This window comes from Gymnogyps californianus, chromosome 3 (genome assembly GCF_018139145.2).
Source record: "Gymnogyps californianus isolate 813 chromosome 3, ASM1813914v2, whole genome shotgun sequence".
In the NCBI taxonomy this organism is placed as follows: Eukaryota; Metazoa; Chordata; class Aves; order Accipitriformes; family Cathartidae; genus Gymnogyps; species Gymnogyps californianus.
The window spans coordinates 62479313-62500124 of NC_059473.1; the positions used below are offsets into that span (position 1 = coordinate 62479313).

At 41.7% G+C, this 20812-nt stretch overlaps 1 protein-coding gene across 11 annotated transcripts in view; it reads left to right on the top strand.

The window, feature by feature from the left end:
• The first annotated feature begins 10036 nt into the window (after positions 1-10036).
• REPS1 (RALBP1 associated Eps domain containing 1) overlaps positions 10037-20812 on the top strand; it is a 69711-nt gene continuing 58935 nt past the window's right edge. For all 11 annotated transcript variants that reach the window (XM_050893504.1, XM_050893509.1, XM_050893506.1 and 8 more), the window contains exon 1: positions 10037-10234. In XM_050893504.1, coding sequence (XP_050749461.1) covers positions 10082-10234 — 153 coding nt within the window. In that variant the 5' untranslated portion in view covers positions 10037-10081. The remainder of the gene's footprint in view (positions 10235-20812) is intronic.

Genomic DNA, 20812 nt, shown 5'->3' on the forward strand with positions numbered 1-20812 from the left:
ATTGTTGACCCCATTCTATCAATTAACCAAAAATTCTCTAAGCAAACACACAAATTATCCTCAGTATTAACAGCTTCTCGCAATAGCAAATAGTCATCAATAAAGACTTGGTACGTCGGTTAATTGGTTACTACAGATCAGAATGTTTCTATCACAGAGGCAAACAGAAGGTGGAAGGACTAGTACCTCACACCAGAAGAAATGCAGGCGTTTTGTCGTTCATTTACTTTCTAAGGAATACACATCCTTTATTTCATTACTGGGAAATAGAGTTTGTATGTGTTCCCAAGCTAAAAACTGACTGCACAGGCTATTTTTCTCACAGGTCAGATGTGAGGAAACAGAGCCATTTCACTTCCTTCAAAATCTCTATATAAAGAGAAGAGGAAAATGGGACCAGACCTATTGTTCTTACAGTTTCCTGCCTCCTTTTTCACTATGCCTCATTTGAAAAAGCAAGGGTCTGCCACTTAGAGTGCATCATCTCTATTTAGTGTATTTGGATATCTAATAATATATAAATGGCTCTTGTAGTACACAGACAATATCAGAAAAGCCTTTACTGATAAAAAGGTTGTATGTCTAAGGTAGCTGCTGCCTCTGTTTTTCTTTCATATAAAATATAGTAGCTCTTCATTCAAAGTGTTCTCTCTCTTCCAAGATAATAAGATCAAACTATACAAATAAATAACCTGCCCACAAAATCTCAGTAAACTATTTTTGGGTTTCTTTTTGTCAGCTGTTTTTCCTCAGTCTTCAGTCATTTGAATGGCTGGAGTATGATGATCAAATATAAACAAGAGAAAGGTTTGAGCTACGAAGTACATTTGGCCCACTCTTGGCTACCCTAGTCCCAGGCTTTTTGCCAGGGTTGCAACAATTCTCATTGGAATGAAGTGGGACGTGGTACAAGAAGTTCCTGCTCTCACTCAGCAACGAGCTGTGACTGGAGATCTGGGGAAGCAAGCATGAGCCCACTGTACGCTCCCAGCAAGCCCTGCTTTGCTGTCTGGTGCTATTTCTTCGATCTGTACGAGATCCTCTGCAAAGGGACTGCAGGGATCGTGCCCGAGGCTTGTCCTTTCTGACTCAGCCATTTGTAAGACACCTGTAAAAACAAGCACTACCCAGACATTTCCCAAAGCTGGCCACGAAGAAACCTACTAGTACATCTCTCTCTGGGTCGGGAGAGGAAGAGGAGGGTGAGATAGCCTGCTACTTTCTAGCACCTGTTCAAGCTAGGAGATCTAGGCTGCCACCTTAGCCAGGTAACAGCAGCGCTTGGATTCCTGCAAAGAATCAGGGTTGCCTTTTATCACAACCGTTGTTTGATCTGTTGGGGAGTACAGGAGAGATACCAATTCGGGACACAACCTTTCAATCAGAGGGGCGACTATACATTCTAATCCCTTCCTAATGAAATTATTTTCTCTATGAGAGAGCCAAATTGCTCTTAGCCTGAAAGAAAAGGCGCACGGGAAGAGTAACGATGCAAAGAGCTGCTTTTCTTCACCTTTTATTTCACCCTCCAGTAAAAGAGAGATACGCGCTTCATGCGCTCAGAGTATTCTCTCTCCTCTGTCACAGACACAAATCCTGGCAAAGGACTTCGGCGGGAAGCACGCACAAGGGCACACACAAGTTAACGGTTACATGAAAAAATGCATGGATAGCAAAAGATGCAATCATCTCTGTATTTACGCACATATATTCATTCCATCCTGCCGGTTTCTCATACGCTCATTTTATGATTAATTTAAGAACTGTAAGATCTGAACCTTTTTCTAGAAGGAACAGGAGAAATAAAGTACTTGGCAATGATTCCACTTAAATTCAGAGAGCCGTAGCACTATGTAGGCTTAGCCCCAATTCTACCAAATATAGTCCCTCTAAAATGACTGGAACAGAACATGATGTTTCAAAAATAAAGAAATGTAATTTCTTTAGAACATTTGAATGTGTGTTAATTAAGTATATTTCCACTCTGCTCAAATAATAGGTTTAGTTCAAATAACATTTATTGATTTTACATTACAGGACTGTCATTAGCATTTGCTAACTGAGTCAAGTTTAGCAGGAAGTTATGATGGTAAGAGCTTTGCTTCAGGAATTATTTATACACTAATAGGAAAACTACATCTTCTCTGACATCTTGAGTCTCTTAATGCAAACAGAAGAAGTTTCAGTTCTGTGTATGTTGTATATATCTTACTGTTGAACTCAAAAAATGGGGTTTCTGTGAATAGGAATGGTAGTGCAATGAAAATGCTACCATATTTCAAAAACAATTTCTGCTCCCAAGTACACTAACGTAAACACAAAGTTATACTCCTCAATGTGATAGAATTATTATAGCTTTTACAACAATACATGTAAGTTGGGGACATGGAGGTGAGGTCAATGACCTAAAGGTAACTGTGGGTTTGGCTGTGGGGGTCAGGGCCAGCTGCGAGCCAGCTGCCGGAGGGGCAGCCACAGCCAGGGCCGACCTCGTCCCATGGGAGCTGCCTTCATCTGAGGCTCTGCTGCAGGGCCTGGCCGGAGCTGCAGCCCCAGCATGTCGCAGCCCTGCCTGTCCCTGGCTACGGGCCGCTGGTCCAGACCTCCCGGCCCTGCCCGGTGCCCTGGCTGGGGGTGGCGGGATGGGACTTAGAGGCAAAGATAGCCACTGCCCGTCTGGTCATCACGCTCGGCTCCCGGCTTCCCTTGCTAATCCCTGACAATCAATGTGGATAAAGAGATGTAATTGGAAATAGATCTTCAAAATAAGTCAAGATGTTCGGAAGAAAAAAAAAAAGAAAAAGATAGGACAGGGGACAAAAAAATAACATAAAAATTAGAAAGTGTGAAGAAATGAGAGTCTGTAAAACATATTAAAGCAAAGCTATATAGAGAGAGAGACCTTTAATTATTAGACTCCTTCCTACAGCCACCACAGATGGAGCATACAGCATTCTTAATATCCCTTCTATACCTGACTCAAACATCAGAGAAATGTCATAACACTGTTGTTTTTAACAAAAGAAGCAGTTTTGAAAGCGCACTGGGGTGTTTTTGATGTAGAGGACTTTAAGAAAAAGAAATAAACTAGATTATTGCTATCTTAAACAAATATAAGACACAGAGGGAGTTTTACATCTTATTTATCTTAACATATCAAGAGCAGCCCACATCACCATGGAGAAAAAGGAAGGGATTAAAATCCTTGGGAAACTGATCTTAATGGAAAACAGCTAAAAGAACAGGCTGAGTCAAATTCTGACCAAGAGGCAGAATCACACTGTGAAATAACAAACTGGTGAATCCAGAATAGAGAAGGTACCAACGCACAAGGAAAAGGCGAGTTGGAGTACGAATCCCAAGACTATCAATATAGTGGAGGATTGTATTGCTAGTGTGAGGAAGAAATACGTAGAAAGAAAGGTTAAAGGGAGGAATTAAAATCCTTGAGTAACTGTTTATAACTGAAAACTGTTAAGGAAAAAACAGCAAAATGGAAACTAAAATGTAAGTGAAATGGAAAAGGAAAGATACTTTCATACATATGGCTAAAAGCAGAGAGTAGGAAAAGGAAGGAGGGGTGAGTATATGTGTAATATGGGAAACAGAGATGTGGAATTTTGCTTTCAGGACTTCTTCACACCTTGTAACCATTTTCTGACAAATTCAGTAAGGTGCCAGAAGTTTCCTGAAGTAGCCGTTAACAACCCTCCCAGACGGAGATCATTATTCAATGGAATAATGATCCATTAGGAAGGGATAACATCCTCTTCCATCAGCAAGTTACAGTGCACTTCCACATTCAGGGAGCAAGAGAAAAAAGTACGAGAACAATGAGAACTGCTCAAGAATCCACGGAGACGGGAGCTAAGTAAATAAAGGTAGTGAAGGAGGTATAAGACTGTTTTCAGACTAGCTGGGGCTTCAGTAATATAAATTTTAGGGCTTCAAAACAAAGATAGATATTGAGGGACTACAAAGGTAACCCAAATCATTAAGAAAAAGTAATTTGAATATAACCTTATCATACTTCAAGGCAGTTGTTATCAATATATAAATAATTTTATGAAGAATCATGTATGTTAGATAGTGCCAAAAAGTACAAAGAAAAGTTAAACTACCTTACGCCTCCTGACTCTACAAAACTATTGAGAGTATATTTATAAAAGAGGATGTAGACACTGTCATGAATAATCTGTAAATAAATACGGCAGCAAGACCAGATGGATTTATAGTTAAATGTTGAAAGGCTCTAAAAGGAGTTTTAATTTCTGTAAGAAGAGACTTATTTGATAGTATCATGCAAGCAGGAGACATCCTCTCCTTTCGGAAGGAACAAGGATCGTTTTAAACTCTAAAGAGAGGTGGGATTTGACCAGCTGCTCAGGCTTCTGAGGTGCTGAGGTAAATATGAAAAGTCACGCTCCCTTCAATTCATCCTCTAAAGGAATTCCTCTCTGGAACCTACCAAACACATACAGCTGTGCTGGGGTGAGGGTAGGTGCCCCTCACCTTTTGAGATACGGAGATGAAATCTCATGTAGAAGTCTGCCAAAATCATAAAGGAGTAAAGGTTTCTCCTTTCCAGTGTCTTCCACTTTGATTTTTTTAATCAAAAAAGTTTTCCTTTAGAGCCTTTCATTTGACTGCTTACTCCTTTCAATCAATTGACGTATTTGGATGAAAGAGAAAAGGGGGCAATTTTTGAAATACGTGCAACTTTTACAAGGACCATGATAGATATATACAAATTAAAAGCTTAAAGGAGAGACCGGGGAAAACTGAGCAGGCACAATGGTGAATGATATGAAAAAGGCATTATTCATTCTCCATTGAGGAAATTTATACAGAGAAATATTATTAAATACTCCACAGATAGTAGATGTCTCCAGCCAGGATCCCATACATATTTCAGTGGTGACACAACAAACTAGGGAGGCTGCTGAGAAAGAAGTTATTTTCCCTCACGGGATGTGCCTGCACAGAGGTGCAGGAGGGACCAGAATGACCACATTGCGGTGAGTAATAACATGGCTTTAGATCCACCGTTTGCTTGCTGAATGCTCCTTGCAAAGGCGCTCTCCTTGTACAGAAGGAAAAAACAACACCCCCCTCATTGTTATGTCTGCTGCATGGCTCTGTGCGGAAAGGATTTTTTCATCCACCACGGAGAATCTCATAGCCTTTAATGTGGGAGGCCCTTTTGATGGAGAACAATCCCAGCAGGACTGGTAGAACAGAGAGTAGGTTCTTTGAAATATGGATGCCATTTCGTGGCAGGTAAAAGCAGCAGCAGCAGGTGAAACCTGACCATATGACAAAACTGATGTTTTTCAAAACTGCAAGAATGTAAACATCAAGGTTGGAAGGAGGTTGTAAACTGTAACACACAGAACATACATGCAGAAATTTACAAAAGTATGGGTACAAACATCTGTAAAGTGGCTATATTTGCATCTAAATGTTGCTTCTATACAAAGGAAATAAGGATGCTTTTAGAAAAGCAGAACAGGGACTACTTTCACTTGTAAGTTTTAACACCATTCTCAAAATATTCTTCTGTCTGGGAATAAAGTACTCTACCTCCAAAAGGATCTTCTTTTTTGAAAAGATCAGGCAGTAACAATAAAACAGCTCTAAAGTCTGAGACAGCAAGTTTTTTTAAACATCTCCCATTCATTTCTAGCCTTAATCTACTTGTCTTTCCACTGAAGAATCAGGATAGAACAAGTTCCCGTAACTCCTGATGAGCTGCAAGTAAAGGAGTATATTGACAGAGATTGTAAAACCTGCTCCACAGCATTATGTATGCGGAAGAATGTAGAAAGGCAATGACAAATAACCTCAGGGCCATTTTTCTAAACTTGGGGAACCAGGTGCAAGACGGAAAGTGGACCTAAATACATACTTAATAAGGCTGAAAGTTACTTGAAAATGTTTTAATAAAAAAATAAAAATCTGAGCATATAGCTTACTTTGGTGCAAATAAGGTGGTACATGAGACCCACTAACTGTTATAAGAACTCAGAGATTCAGAGGCCCATCAAAAGCAGGTAGACCCTAGACATGGCACTCCCACTACACTTGATGAAGACTAGACCCTGCATATGTGTGTGAGTTACGTTTATTTTTAGAAACGAGTCTCAGCATGTGTAACAACTCATTTTTAGAAACCAATAGTAATTTCACAGCTGATGATAAAAGATAGTGAAACCTGAGCAGTGTTTTAACTGGCATTTCCCTTAAATGAATAAAACATTACTTTTTTTTTTTTAGTAGCAATAGACATACATATTTCTGGTCACATATCAAGTTGTAAAAGTATTCCTTTTCTAAAAAAAATAATGTTTGATTGATTTATAATTTGGCTCTGATTCTAAGAGTTGTTATGGGCAGCGAAACAACCTTGCACTTCCTTCCATCTGGGTAATTAGACTTGGCCTTCCTATGACTATGATGATTTTCTCTGACTTTGATCTCTTAATAGGATAACTGCTTTGATATCAATATATGTCATCTGAGAGCTGCTTCACAGAAAATAAAATACAGTAAAATTAGGCACAATGTGGAGGCTAGCTTAACTCTTAGCTATTCAGAGCTCTGAATTCTAAGAAGATATACTAAAAAGAGAGAATAAAAGGTACAATACCTAAAAAGCCAAGAAAAGTTCCTCGTCTTGCTCTGTTTAAGCCATAATTCAAGGCAGTTAAATCAAGTTTTTTACGTACCAAAGGCTGAATCTACTACATCAAAAATGTATCACCAATGATACATTTTGGTGGGTATTTTGCCATAAACCTTCTTCTTTGCGTATCTAATACGAGCTCTGGGAAATGCTGTGATACAGATCTTTCCAAACCAAAAGAACTAAAAATAGAAATATGGTTTCATTGTTTGGGTCAGTTGCACTGAAAAGTGCAAATACAGAGAAGTTAATATATCTCACAAACATGCAGGAATACTATTTTCCTCAGTTCATCCTGTGGCAAACAGCGTATTCTCCAGGCAAACAAAACAAATCCTCATTGAGAATTCACTGAAAAGATTTTTCTTTTTTTTAATCTCATTAGATGCTAAGTCTGGCCTGATGGGAACAGGTAATGTTCTGAACAGCAGATCCCTCCTCAGCCTGCAGGTTTGCAAGGGGCCTATCAGGGAGGGGAAGGGAGATCGCATAGCCAAACACAGAAACATTGCACTGGGACTCTTTGAGGCAAAGATGCTTCCCCCACATGTAGATCTTGGGAATTAGAAATTAATTTGGTACACCTCATGTCATTCCTATTCTTTCTGCTGAGTTGTTGAACTAGCACAAAGCAAGAAGGTAAGTTTATGGTACAGGACCTGGAAATGAGACTCAACAACCTGTTTTCCAAAATAGCTACCTAGACGGCTTCAGAGTGGTGCTACACACAGTGAAAAGCCTGGCATATTCCCCAAAAGCATACAACTCTCCAGTAAGCAATGACGTGACATTTTCACATGACACACCACGGGTTTAGTGAAATATACAGTTATTAAACTTACTTCAGAATTGTTTGGCATTTGGACGTGTGGGAATAGTCCATTCTAGGGAACCTCCTCCCTGTATTTTTCTTTGTGTCTTGCACAAACTGTTGCAGCCAAGTGATCCCCATTAATGTTAAAAGAGTGCACCCACTGCAAAAAAGCAAATAATAAAATAGCAACTCAATTAAAATAGTAAGATGTTCAGATTACTTTTAGACATAAAATTAAAAATTATTTTGACAATAAAAGTATTTTGGGGTCCTTACACTAACTTATGAAGAACTTTATAGCTACAGATATATATTTATCTTTCAAACTCCAGTGCCCCAACTAGCATACAATCACTGAACCTGTAAGAAGCAAAGGCACTTGAACCCAGTCATCTGCTAGTAAGTGATTTAAAAACCTCTCCTACAAATGGGTCTGTATAACTAACAGACTTGCAGTATGCAATTTAGCTGTGGAGAAAAGGTTACATTCGTTTTACTTGCAGAGATACTGATGTGACAATAGCTCCAATTAAGTGACAGACGATGCTAAATTGGCCTTATCTAAGTCTATAAAATCATAATAACTAGACATAATATAAAGAAGTTAATTATTTATTCAGTATAGCCTATTTTGAGGAATTTTAACTAACTGAGAAATGTAATCAATCTGTGTGGTTTCATCATTAATATCATTTGGGGTTGCAAAAGCCTGGTAATGGTACATTTCTGGGAAGATCCTTTTGTCTGTTATTTTAACTATAGGCTAACATATCAGTGGTTTTCAGAAACTTTAGTTAGCAGCAAAAGGATATACTGTGTATTTCAAATGGCAAGAAAGATGAATCTCTGCTTTAAGTTCAGAACATAACCATCTTAAGAGGCAGAAAGGATGAGGTGCTTAAGAGAAGTAGAGCAGCTGGCAACAGCAATCTGGAAAGAGAAAAATCGGAAGATTTGTGAAGGAAGGTGAAGTGGAAAAAGGGAAGAAGGATAAATTAAAAACGAGAGGATGCCTCTAAGTATGAAGTACTGGACTGCCACCTTAGCGGGATTTAAATCAGATCAGGTAGTCAAAAGGGTCTAGCAGCAGACCACGCATTCGGCATGGGCCCTTTACTCTGTCAGGGATGTTAGACTTCCTCCAGAAATGAAAGTAGCTTGGAGGGAACCAACTTTGTCAGTGTACTGGAGCGAGAGCATAGATTTACCCAGAGAAACTCACAAAATCCAGGAAAACACAGTCAAGAGACACAGAGTGAGAGCTCTCGCTGAAGAGATAGGTGAGCTCTTGTCTATTCTTTCTCGGAAGACTGATGTATGGAGTTACTATCCAGGCTACTTCTTGTGTGTTATGTGGTGTTGCTGCCTAAGGCATTGATAGTGGAGAGAGACAGTATACTGAGGAAAGTAATAATTTTTAACAGGGCCTATGTAGCAGAACGGCTAATTCTTCACCAGTTACCAGGAAAAACCTGTACTGGTGACGGTCCTGTGTGCCCCCAGACCCTCGGAAGGCAGGCTCAGGAAGCCGCTCAACCCCGCCTCAGCCCCCCACGCTGGTGCTGGCGAGGCAGGTGGCTCGCTCTCGCCTGCTTTCCAGGCTGGTCCGCAAGAGGTGAACGCTGCGGAGCTTGCCAGCAAGGCAGGTGACCCCCAGAGCCCCGCGGGACCGGGATGCCTGCGTGGGCAGCGCTGCCGCGCGTCCCCACGGGATTTACCGGGGAGCTTCCTCGGGGGCCTGAGCAGCCGGCGGCAGTCACGGCCAGGCCAGCGAGTGAGACGCCAACGCCGCCGCCGCCGCCGCCGCGAGGAAAGCGGGGGTTCCCCCGCGGGGAGCCGAGTGCCAGCGCACCAGGGCTGCGGGCCCGGCAGCCCGAGGAGAGCTCAAGGCGTCCCTGAGGAGAGCTCCCACCGCGGAGCCACCGCGGAGCCGCCGCGGCCCTGCCCCCCCGCCACACCCATAGGGGGCGCTGCCGCGCACGGCCGCACCGCACATCCGGGCCCCGGAAGGGGGCCGTGCGCCCGGGCGGCCACCGCTCCCCCTCACCCCTTCCCCCCCTCCCGGGGACGCCGCCGATGGCGTCGGCAGCGCGACGCGGGGAGAGGGCGGGCCCGTAGGCGGTGGGGAACGCTGTTGGCCCTTTTCCCTGCTAGCCCCGCCCCCCCCGGGCCTGGCGCTTCCGCCGCCGCTCGCGCGGAGGGGGCGGGCTCCCCGCGGCGCGGAGGGGACGGCGGCGCGCGGCGCTGGGCGCTCTACCCCGCCTCCCTTTGCGGGGCGCGCGCTCGCCGGGCGGTCGGCGCAGGCGCAGGGGAAGGCGCGCAGGCGCGCCGCCGTGCGGGCGGGTGGGCGGCCGGTTGGCGGCGGGGAAGGTGTGAGCAGCCGCTCGCGCACGGCGGTTGGCTGGGGCGCGCGGCGGCCGGCGGCGTCCCCGTGTTCCCCCCCCCTCACACACACACCCCGCGACGGGCCGGGCGGCGCGAGGCAGCCCCGCGCGCTCTCCGCTGCCCCCCCGCCGGCCGGGCCGCCGCCGTTGGATGCGGGGCGGCGGCGGCGGCAGCGCCGCGCGGAGCCGGGGTGTAAGATGGAGGGCCTGACGCTGAGCGAGGCGGAGCAGCGCTACTACTGCGACCTCTTCTCCTACTGCGACACCGAGAGCACCAAGAAGGTGGCGTCCAACGGGCGGGTCCTGGAGCTCTTCCGCGCCGCGCAGCTGCCCAACGACGTGGTCATGCAGGTAGCCGTTGCGGGCCCCCGGGGGGCGGCGGGCTCGGGCACCGCCCCGCCGTTGCTGCCCGCGGGGAGACAGCCCCGTCCGGTGTTGCCGCCTCTCCCCTCCGCCGCGCTCGGCTCGGCCCTCGCCCCCTTGCCCGCCCGGCAGCCCTTTGGCGGGGGTCGTCCCGCCGGTGGTGGCGGGCCAGGGCGGGGAGGCCGGAGCGGGACCCGCCAGGAGACTCGGGAGCTATTGTCCGGCCCAGGAGCCGGCCACCTGAGCCCGGGCAGGAGGGGGAGGCTGAGACTCTCCGGCGGAGAGGGAAGGGCGGGGGGTGCAGCGAGTTGCTGCGCTGGGCATGCCTGTAGCAGGCCCCCCCTTATGTACTTGTGGGGCCTCTGACTACGAGGCTGGGAAGGGGCTGTTGATAATCTCTGCTGGCAGCGTCCAGCAACTGGTAGGAAAGTGTCTTGTTTGCTTTGTGTCGGCAGAGGCCATCCAAAGCATGAGAACCCCAAAGCATTTTGGGGATGTGGGGGAGATTCATCCCACAGTCTGCTGATGAAGAGCAACACAGAAGGAAATCTGGGTTTGTATCATTGGGTGGTACTGACGCTGATCCACTTCACCTAAGCCATGCAGTCTTTTTCGGACATCGTTTCCCGGCAGGTATTAACTTACCTGTAGTCATCAAAACATTTCTAACAATGAAAAATGCAGTGTTAAGAATGACACGGGCCCATACTTGCACTGTGTATGTGTACAGTTTTAGCACTTACTTCCTTGGCCAGGTTACGTCTAAAAGGAGTAGCAGTATTGCAGAGCTACCGACATACAAAAGGGAAAGTCTGCTCTGATGTGCCTTGTGTAATTATTTGAGGAAAGTATTCCCAGTGAACCATTCTTAAGAGCAGCTGTTTGTAATAATTTGCTGCTTCTGCAGTTCCCTCTGTCATTGTTCAGTGCTTTAAAGTTTATGTAGCGTTTTGAGCTGCTGTAGGTAAAACTGTATCTAAAAAGCCATGCTGCCTTTTATGCAGTTTCATCCTCAGCCTAGTGAGATAAGCAGCCCTTTTAACAAAGCATTAAAGTTACTGTAGCCAGAAATACAGTACACAAATTTCAGCGTTCTGCAGTTTCAGGACAATACTTAACTAGTGTTAGTGTTAATGTGTTTTGGGCTCCTAAGAGCAACTTGGTTAGTTAAAATGAGTTTAAGATGCAAAGAAGTAGAAGAGGGCTGAATAAGAAATGCTTCTTACTGGTAAAACTGGTAATCTCTTATTTGATGACTTGCTAGACTGGACTTAATGGTAAGAGAGTCTGCATGCTCAGTATTATGAGTGAGGTTTCTCAAGGGCCACCCACTGCTTTTTGCGTGTGGCCAACCAATTTTAGAAAAATCATCCCAGGAAAGTGAATGTTTACATGTTTGTTGTATTTAAAATCTATTTTCCATAAAACTTGTCTGGATCACTGTATAGATAAAGTAGGCTAGTGCTGGGGATTTTGTTTTACGCAGGGATTTAGTGCAAGAACTTGGAAAGACTTGGAAGTACTTGGAATTTTGAATACAAGTGGCCACAGATTATATCCTTACCTGTTGCAGAGGAGGTCAGATATTTTCTTGCAAAGTAGATCGCATCTGAAGAAGAGAAACTACTCGGGCATGATTCCATGGGTTCTAAATAAATTAACTCAAGAAGCAGACCTGGCTTATCACCATAGTGATCTCAAGGAAAACCTTGCAGTTAAAACTGCAAACAAGATATTAGATTGCCTGAGGAATGAGACTGTAAATAATACAAAGAAAGTCAAAATGCCCTTAGCAGTTTGACCCATTATGAATATCTTGTGCAATCACTGTTGGTCACCTGTAAAGTACCTCGTACTTGTCAGGGAGAGAATCTAGTTGTTTTATGTTCTCCTTGAAGTATGGCTGTACCTCAGGTTGACGCAGGCATGAATACATTGGATGGGGGTTATTCGAAGGGAAATTGCATTTGATGCTTTGGAAGCTGTGACTATGTAACTAAAACCTCAAGATGATATAGCTTAAGAAATAAGGAAACCCTGTGAAGGAGGTGGAATTGTCTTTTGACCACATGGTGCTGTGTTCTTACCTGTTCATTTGAAGCACTTGATGCTTGTGTGGAAAGGAACTTGATTCAGTTAACCAGTTCTTATATAATCCTGGAATGCAACCGTACTACTAGTCACGTGAATGCTAAGTACCTTCGTAGGTGTGCAAAACAGTACAAAATTACCGCTTTTCAAACTCATGGGGACCAAGTAGTCCTGAGGAACTACCTCCAAGTTTTTCCTCTTCAGTAGTACAGGTCTGTAGATACCTTTGAATAATTCAGAATTGATTCTGTTGGAAATTAAAATGTATGACAGTTGCATTTTTAGACCCATAACTTGTTTTGCTTGCAAATGTGTTGTTTAAAAGCTGGATATACATGCAACCTTTCCCGCAAAGAGTTATGTTTATGTGAGATATCTGTCTTGCAGCAGGAAAAGTTAATACGTGAGGCTAATTGTTCCTAATCATTCTCATTTCTGCCTCTAACGGACAGTCAGCTGCCTATTAAATGGGAATAAATGAACATATAGAAGACTGAAACAGTTATGGTTGCTGTATAGAAATCATATGTTCACAAAGCAACAAAACCCTGGAAAAGAAAAGCTATATGTCCACTTAGTACACATCTACAAAAGGACAGCTTTATTACCAGAACAAAAATACCACACCAAAGGTGTTACAATCTTAACTGCACATGTGAGAACACCAACCTTTATTAACCCATATTTCTGCCTTTTTTGCACATCCTTGAAATCGGCATTAAGGTAGAAGATTTGCATAAAACAGTGAATAAATGTACGTGTGTTGGGATAACAAGTCCAGCTACTTCACAACAGTTACATGAGTCTTTAAATTGCTCTCAGGGTGTGGTTTCACATTGCAGCTAAACCAATCTAATGGTGAGTTGCCACTGAAGGAGGTGGTTCAGTCTTCCCCCAGCCACGTGCTCCTGCTGCTGCTTCTCCTTGCAAAGGCGCTAGTGCCTGTCCGATGCTGTAGTATGCTGGCATCAGGGGCTACGCAGGCAGAAAATTAATCACAATTTTTTGTTGATTTTAACTTTGTATCAGCTAACGGTGGGGTTGAATGAATGCCTGTGCTGGCACAAGGAAGGAGGCAGGAAAATGATTTCCTGGTGGAGGGGAAGAGGAGAACCGTCCTTTTTCCAGAGTGACTGGGTATTTCAGTTGTGACCTAGCATGGGTTTCATGGTAGCTTAAACCACTAGAAGCTGGAGCTGCCTTATGCTGGCACTGACATTCATTTGAACAGACAGTGAGCTGGTTCAGGGAGCTTGTTCAGCCAAAAGTTAGGGCTTTTTGTCAAGTCATTTTTCACTTGACTCAGCTGCCTGAGCTCATGGCTCAGTTGCATGTGCATCAGTGTTTGTATTAGCAAGTAGTATGACACAACGCAAGTGATGCTGAGGAGCTGCCATCCACCCTCTATATGTATTTCAGAAGCTTTCCTTTGATAAAGTTCTGGCCTGGTCCTGTAGACTGGATGTTAGCTGGGATTCAGTAGGTGCACTCCTAGAGTGTATCTTCTAGGTTAGCTTCATACAAAAGAAATCTAGTTGCCTATTCTGGAGTGGCTGCACAATACAAACCAGAGCAGTGAGGGTGATCAGGAAATTGGCTTCAAAAGCACATTTCACATCTGACCTAAAATGCTAATGTAGGTATGCTATTAAAGTCAGTTTTTGGTGCCTCTGTACTGGTGGTGAAGTTGCTTGTAAAAGCTACAGTCAGCCAAAAAATGTATTGTGAAGTTCATTACTTGTGCATGGGATTAATATAATAGCTGTCCCATTTGTTCAATTTGTAGAATTGTTATTTAGGTCATTCAATCACAGAACATTTTATGAACTTGCGCTCTTTTCTTTGATTATGAATAATAGAAACTTCACAAGATAAGAAGCAAATCAGTTATGCATATGATACTCATTTGAAATTAATAAGTCAAGGCATCTTGCTTTAGAACACAACATTACTATAAAACAGCAAATATGTGAGTACTTGCATGTACTTTCTCTAAAACGAATGAATTGTCATCTTCAGTGTTGGCATTGTACAGCGATGTTACCTGACTAATTTAGTGTTAGAAAATCTTCGAAATGACAGATGGATTGTACAGTTATGCCCGGTTTCTTCAGTTACAATATGCTTGCATTAGCCCATTAAAAACCTCATGTAAAGCCTATTTTTGGCTCTTGTTAGCCAATTTCAAGCTTTTTTTTCATTTCTAAGGAGTCTTTACAGACAGATTAGTTTTGATTGTTCTTGTGTCATTGATGGAAAAAATTGCTGTCTCTGGTTGTCTACCTCAACTCCCTGTCAGAGTTTGCTGCCTTCACATCAAAAGTTGTAAGAAAGTGCATACCTGTGATGCAGCTCTTTCATTGTAAAGTCCAGACTCTTAGCATAAAGCCTCGTTCATCAACTACAATTTCTGCACTGTGCAGAAAAACAGCTAAGGTGCAGGCATATGCTGCCTTCTGTTGTTCTTGGGGTGATAGCTTTTGGCAAACATAGGCAACAGACAACTTGGAATGGTAGTTTCCTCAGATGCCAGAGCTCATCCGCTCGCATGCGGTGCAATTATGATTGGAATTATAATCCATAGGCAGAACATGGCAAAACGAAATTGCAGGTTCTTGATTTAAAATGTTGGCCTCTTTGTTGGAGGATGGATATAGAGAGAAAGGGATCTAAGAAAATTAAAAACTTGTTCACAGTGATTTTATTGTTGCAGTTAGTGTTTCAGTGATTTTTCCTACACAAAGACTACCTGTTTATCAAATCAGTAGAATTTACTAAATGCCAGCTGCAAATGGAAGCTGAGCCAGGGCATGCTTAGGATTACCTGTGTGGTGGAGACATGCAGAAGACTCAACCTTGTTCTGGTTAATTTGCTGAATTTATTATCTTTTCAGAACTGGTCGGGTAAGAAGTTAGAATTCCTTCTATGCAGCAAGTCCCATGCCTTCCTTTCAGCGATTTGGATATGGAGTATATTTAAAAATACATAGCACTTTCAGATCTTTAAAAAAAAAGTATGCTGTGTAAAAAGCTTTCGTCTCCTAATACTAACCTTTATGTAATCTGCAAACAAGCGCAAATTTTAAAAAGAAATCAGTTAATTGAATCCAACCCATACATTTTGGGTTTATATTTTTTATTTTAAAGCTTACAGCTTTTCTACATGACATTTTAAAATAAAATTAGTTTAGATTTCTTCTGAGGCAATATTCACAACAGGTCATTATTAAGGCATTTTTCCAGTGTAGAAATGTATAACTATAGCATTTTTCTTACTCATTCGTAATATTTTGTTAGCCTGAGTGCCATAAAGTTGATGAGTCTGTAGCCTTTTATGATTATAATCATACTAATTTATATATAATATTTATATATTTAAAGGATGTTTGTACATACTTTATGCTGTATCTCAGTTCTTGTTTAGGAAATAAGAGTTGTTAGAAATCTGTTGTAAATGTAAATGGTGCCTGGATCTGCAGTTAAGAATATCCAATTTGTTAATTACGTATTTTTTTCCACTGAAATGCTACTGTAATCGAGTATTTTTCTTTCCGCTCAGCTGAGCGGTAGGTTAGTTTTGTTTCTCTGTAATGATGAGATATATAAGCAATCTACTTTCTGTTAGTGCCAGAAATGGCTCCTAGTCTGCTTTGTAACCTGTGAATTGTGCTTTGAGTTTTCTGCAGTATTCTGGTAAAAATGTTTACTTTAATGATGTTACAGTCACAGAGACTATAGTGGGCTGCAAATTGTTTTCTCTTTACAGTTAATTAGTTTGAGTAGTCTCATCTCGGCAGCATTTAGTCAGAGAATAATCATTGTTTTTGAAACGAAAGGCAGGAAGTTAATGGCAAAACTTTAGGAGTGTGGATTAAGTCTATTAGACTTACATTTGTTTTCAGCTGATTTCTCAGTGTAATTGTTTTTGAGCCCTTGAAATTGACTGGCATTCATTTATATAGTAAATAATTCTTTCATAATTCTGTATGCCAGCACAGCACTCAGCTAATTTCAAGTATCACAGCTCAGCTTTGTTTGAAAACAGTTTATTTTTTTCATTTTAAATGTGCTGTTGGATGACAGCAGGGATGATTAATATCCATTCTGACATGACTGGATAGAATTCTAAAATCTATTCAGAAATATCAGGGCCTTTGGCAAATACAGCTGTCTTAGAATCAAGTTAGCTGTACAAAATTACAGATTGTAAACTTGATCTTCTTCCTGTAAAGATGATTCTTTTGTATGAGAAGTTTTGAGCACTTTACCCACTGTCTGTGAAAAATGGCAAACATGCCTTCATCTTAGTCTAATCTTCAATAAATATTACTGCAGATACTGTGAAATTATAGGACTTTGCTGGCAGTCTCTATGACTTTTCAATTATATTTGCTAGCTTTCAAAATATTAGTCCTTACAGACAAGTTTCACACCTATTGGGTCATAAATATTTGCTGTTTAGATTAGTCCTTCTTGTAGAATTCCTAGACTTCAAATTGGAGTTCTGTGCTGTGCTTAAATGAGTTTGAAGTCGGAAGTGAGTGTGGGAGCAATATGTTGACTGTCAGATTTTTCTCACTGGAATTCCAGTAACGATTAGTGTAAGAATATATTTCCCACTTGTTCTTTCCTTTAGCATTTCTTTAGACTATAGGGGTATTATTAATCCAGTGGTGTCAGTCTTTCTAAACTAACATACTGAGTTGGTGATAATGTTTGTGACTTGCTTGTTTTTCCAACTGGGGTTGGCGTCTAAAGAGTTAAATTATCCCCTGTGCTTGTTATACAAAAAATACATTATAACTTAGACATGCCTGTCTGTGTATAGGAACTGTGTTTTGATAGGTTAAAGGACTTGGAAAAGATGACAGTCTGACCTGAAATTCTGGAATGATTGACTTCTGACATCTAAAATGCTGCTGAAGTATGGTAACAGAGCAACGAGTAGACTCAGTTTCAAATAGATCTTTCAAGTTCAGTAATCCCAGAAAAGGGTGACCAGGACTGAGCTGTGTAAAATTTAGCATTAGGTGCTGACTTACTCCTGCTTCAGACTGTTAGTCGTGAATTTTGTAGAAAAGTCTGTTCTTACTGCAATAGTGTGTACGACTTGTTTTTTTCTGAATTAAAATGTCTTAAATCATTTAAGACCTAGTGTTAGCAGCTCTGTTCTGGGTCTCAAATGTAGCTCTGTATAAACGTGCAGTTTTTAGAGCTTTAACTGAGGTTTGTTTAAAATTTGATAGACACATTGTTAAGACTTGTAGGCCTTACTGGGAGAAGGAGAGCAGTGCAAAGCTAAGTAACTAATTAACACTGGTCAGATTGATGCTCAGAGGAAAACAGATTGGAGTCTGTGTTTTTATACTGTATTTTTGTACCACTTTTTGAGACGTATTGGTAAAGAGTTTGCTTTTTTATATATATACTGGTCAAATTGATGCTCAGAGGAAAACAGATTGAGATGGGAAAGTAGCGTAAAGTAATGGGCACAGTAGCTTCAGGTAAATTGGTATGGAAGTGCTCAGGAATAACAAGACCAGATCTGAGCAGTCCTATTTGGCCAGGCCACAGGACGACCACTAATTTTGGCATCAGAGAATGCCTTAATCTTCATTTTACATTAGCAAGAAGCCAGAAGCTTGTGTTCATTCTTTGAGGCTTTTTTGTCTTATGTTTGTTCTGGCATAGGGATGAAAGGTGATGTGTGGAGAAAATATTAAAATCAAAAAAGTAAGAAAATAATGATTAGCAAGGAATATCAGTCACTGGAATGCTTCAATTATAAAGGAGGTCTGAAAGGAATCAAAATGTCTGTATAAATGCTGCTCTTCAGCATTTAGCGCTTAAATAGAAATTTTGCAGGAAAAATATTCAACTTAATGCTGCATGGCAGGAGCATCCACAATTAGGACATCCATGTGACCTCCCTTGCACTATTTGTTATTGGAGTAATAATTTGAAATGCTAAATATATTATTGCTGTAAAATATCTCTCCAATGCCTGCTGAAGCTACATGCTTTCTTGGTGCTTATATGCATACTTTGGCTGCCACCATTTGTTCTAGAAGATAAAATCACTTGAGGGTTATAGAATCATCCTGGAGTCTCGAATCATCACAGACTGGCTCAGGCGTTGAGAGTTCTTGCTAAAGTGTGTTTCTTCATCTCCTATTGCTTGAACTCTTCATGGCACCACCAGGAAAAAGGAGACACCCTTGTTTTGAGGGCAGTTCTTAGCGGCCTGATATGTGAATTTATCTTTCCCTTCTAAGGAGAGTTTCTTTGGGCAAGGCAAAGAAGTTGGAGTTGCAAGTGCTCTTGATGTGACGTTCTGTTCAGTTGCCTCATTTCTACCTTTTGTGCCCCTCTTAAATGCAAAGCACACAACTTTCTTGAGGCTGCAGCCTTACAAGAAGTTTAGAGTCAAATGAATGAACTATTGCTACCAGGCACATGTTCCCACGTGCCTTGTAGCTGCTGAGGTGTTTGTTAGTTGTACAATAGATAGATTCAGTTTAATAAAAGAGCAGATAACTAATACAGTAACTTTTTGCTGGCTTACTGAGTGGAGTAATCGTACTGTGTGATCAGATAGATGAGCAGCAGTTAGTGCTCAGGAATGGGGAACAGTGCAGCTGAGAACAGAGGAGGGAGGAGCTATTTAGGTTAAGCAGTAATGTAAAATTGCATAGGAAGAGGAGACAGGTATGTGGAATATCTCCTTTTAAAAAGAACCTCTCTTTATGCATCAAGAATTAGAAATGGTTCTTGTAGGACTGTCTTGCTGCTTCAGATTTTTTTTATTTCCAGTTCTTCTTGCTGCTTTATTACCATTACTGCTTGTAAGGTACCTTTCTCATGATCACCTACTCTGCCAGAAGAACATCAGTAGAGAGAATCTTAATGCAAGCAAAGAGCAACTTTGCCTTGAGGTCTTCCAGCTATGATTTTTTTACTTGGGAGGATAGTACTTGCTTTCTAAGTGAGTGTTCTTCTGGCTGTCTGGATTTTCCTTTGTTGGTGCTATTGAACATGTCAGAAAGGAATATGCTTCTTTATTCTGTCCTCTTTTTGAGGGTATTTGGCAATAATTTGTTTATGAGTTATAGTCAAGTAGGACAGTATGGCTCTAGATCTTTGGAGAAACGACCCCTCTAAATCAGTATCTTGAACTTTTTTTGTAGTTGCATGTAGGGTGCGTCTGCCTCATCTTTAGGGATTGATTGATGGTGGTTACCGTGTACTGCCAAATCAAGTAGGGAACCACTGACCTGTAGAGAGCTGTGGAGCTCTACATAAGAGGCTCTGCAGGTAAGATTCAAGTGTATGGCTTGTAACAGCTTTTGCAGGAGCTGTTAGCAAGACAACAAACTTTGAACGCAAATGGAAAAATCAAAGCTACTGCATTAGGAAGTGTCTTTAATAAGTGAGGCTAATCCACTGTGAACCTGGTGCTATCAGGAACAACAGGAGATGCTGCAGACCACTTTTGGAATGGGTTGAGGTCAGGAATGACCTAAAACATAACTGGTTCAAAAAGTACTACAGTAGGTGAAAATTCTATGGTGGTTTTGTGTGTGTGTGTGTGGTGTTCAACATATTCACTTGTTAAGATATGTATTTATTATGTGCATCTGTCATAAATCTGAGTTTTAAATTTTCAGTGCTTTTTGTCTGCTGCTTTTCTATTAACAGAGTGAAAGCATGACTCCAAATCTGCCAACCCTTACTCAGGGAGTGGACACCTGTGTAGAACAGGTCCCAAAGTACAGGGGCAGAATCATTCCTCTGAGGCTTGAAATACTGGGTCATTTTTTGAACAGCTGATTCTTTATTTCTGATGTGATTAATTCTGAAATTTCATTTGATTGAAACTTATGTATGTTTGAACCTGAAATGACCTGTGGAATGGAAAAGTTTAGTTCTAAGTATCTATAGAGAATTAATTGTCAGAGCTGATAAGTAGCTTTTTCTTCCTGTTGGTGTTTTAGCAGTCTGCTTCCACTGTGGATATGTGCAATGTGAAAATCAAGGGTGGAGAAGTATTAGGAGAGGCTCAAACAGCAGGAGACTAAATAGTTCATTGCCAGAGAGTGTGTGTTGTCTTGGAAGTCCTCCAATACTATTGGTTTTATTTCTTTAAAGACCTGTGTTCTGAAGCCAGGTTTGTGGCATTGACTGAGATCCATCTTCATGGAATAGTCAGTAAGACTTAAAAGGAAGACCTTACTATTCGTTATGCAACAAAGTGCAACAATGTCCCAAATACACCCTGTGCCTGGGAATTCTTAGTATCAATTAATTAACTATATTTACTACTATGCTTCTTAAGTACCTAATAAGATAAACGTATGTATTAGAGGTAATGTTATACTTGCTGTTCAGCACATGAACATTTCCTACTTCACACTTATTGAATTAAATATAGCAGTTCTTGATATTCTTCATAAATGCATTTTGCAAATGATCTTC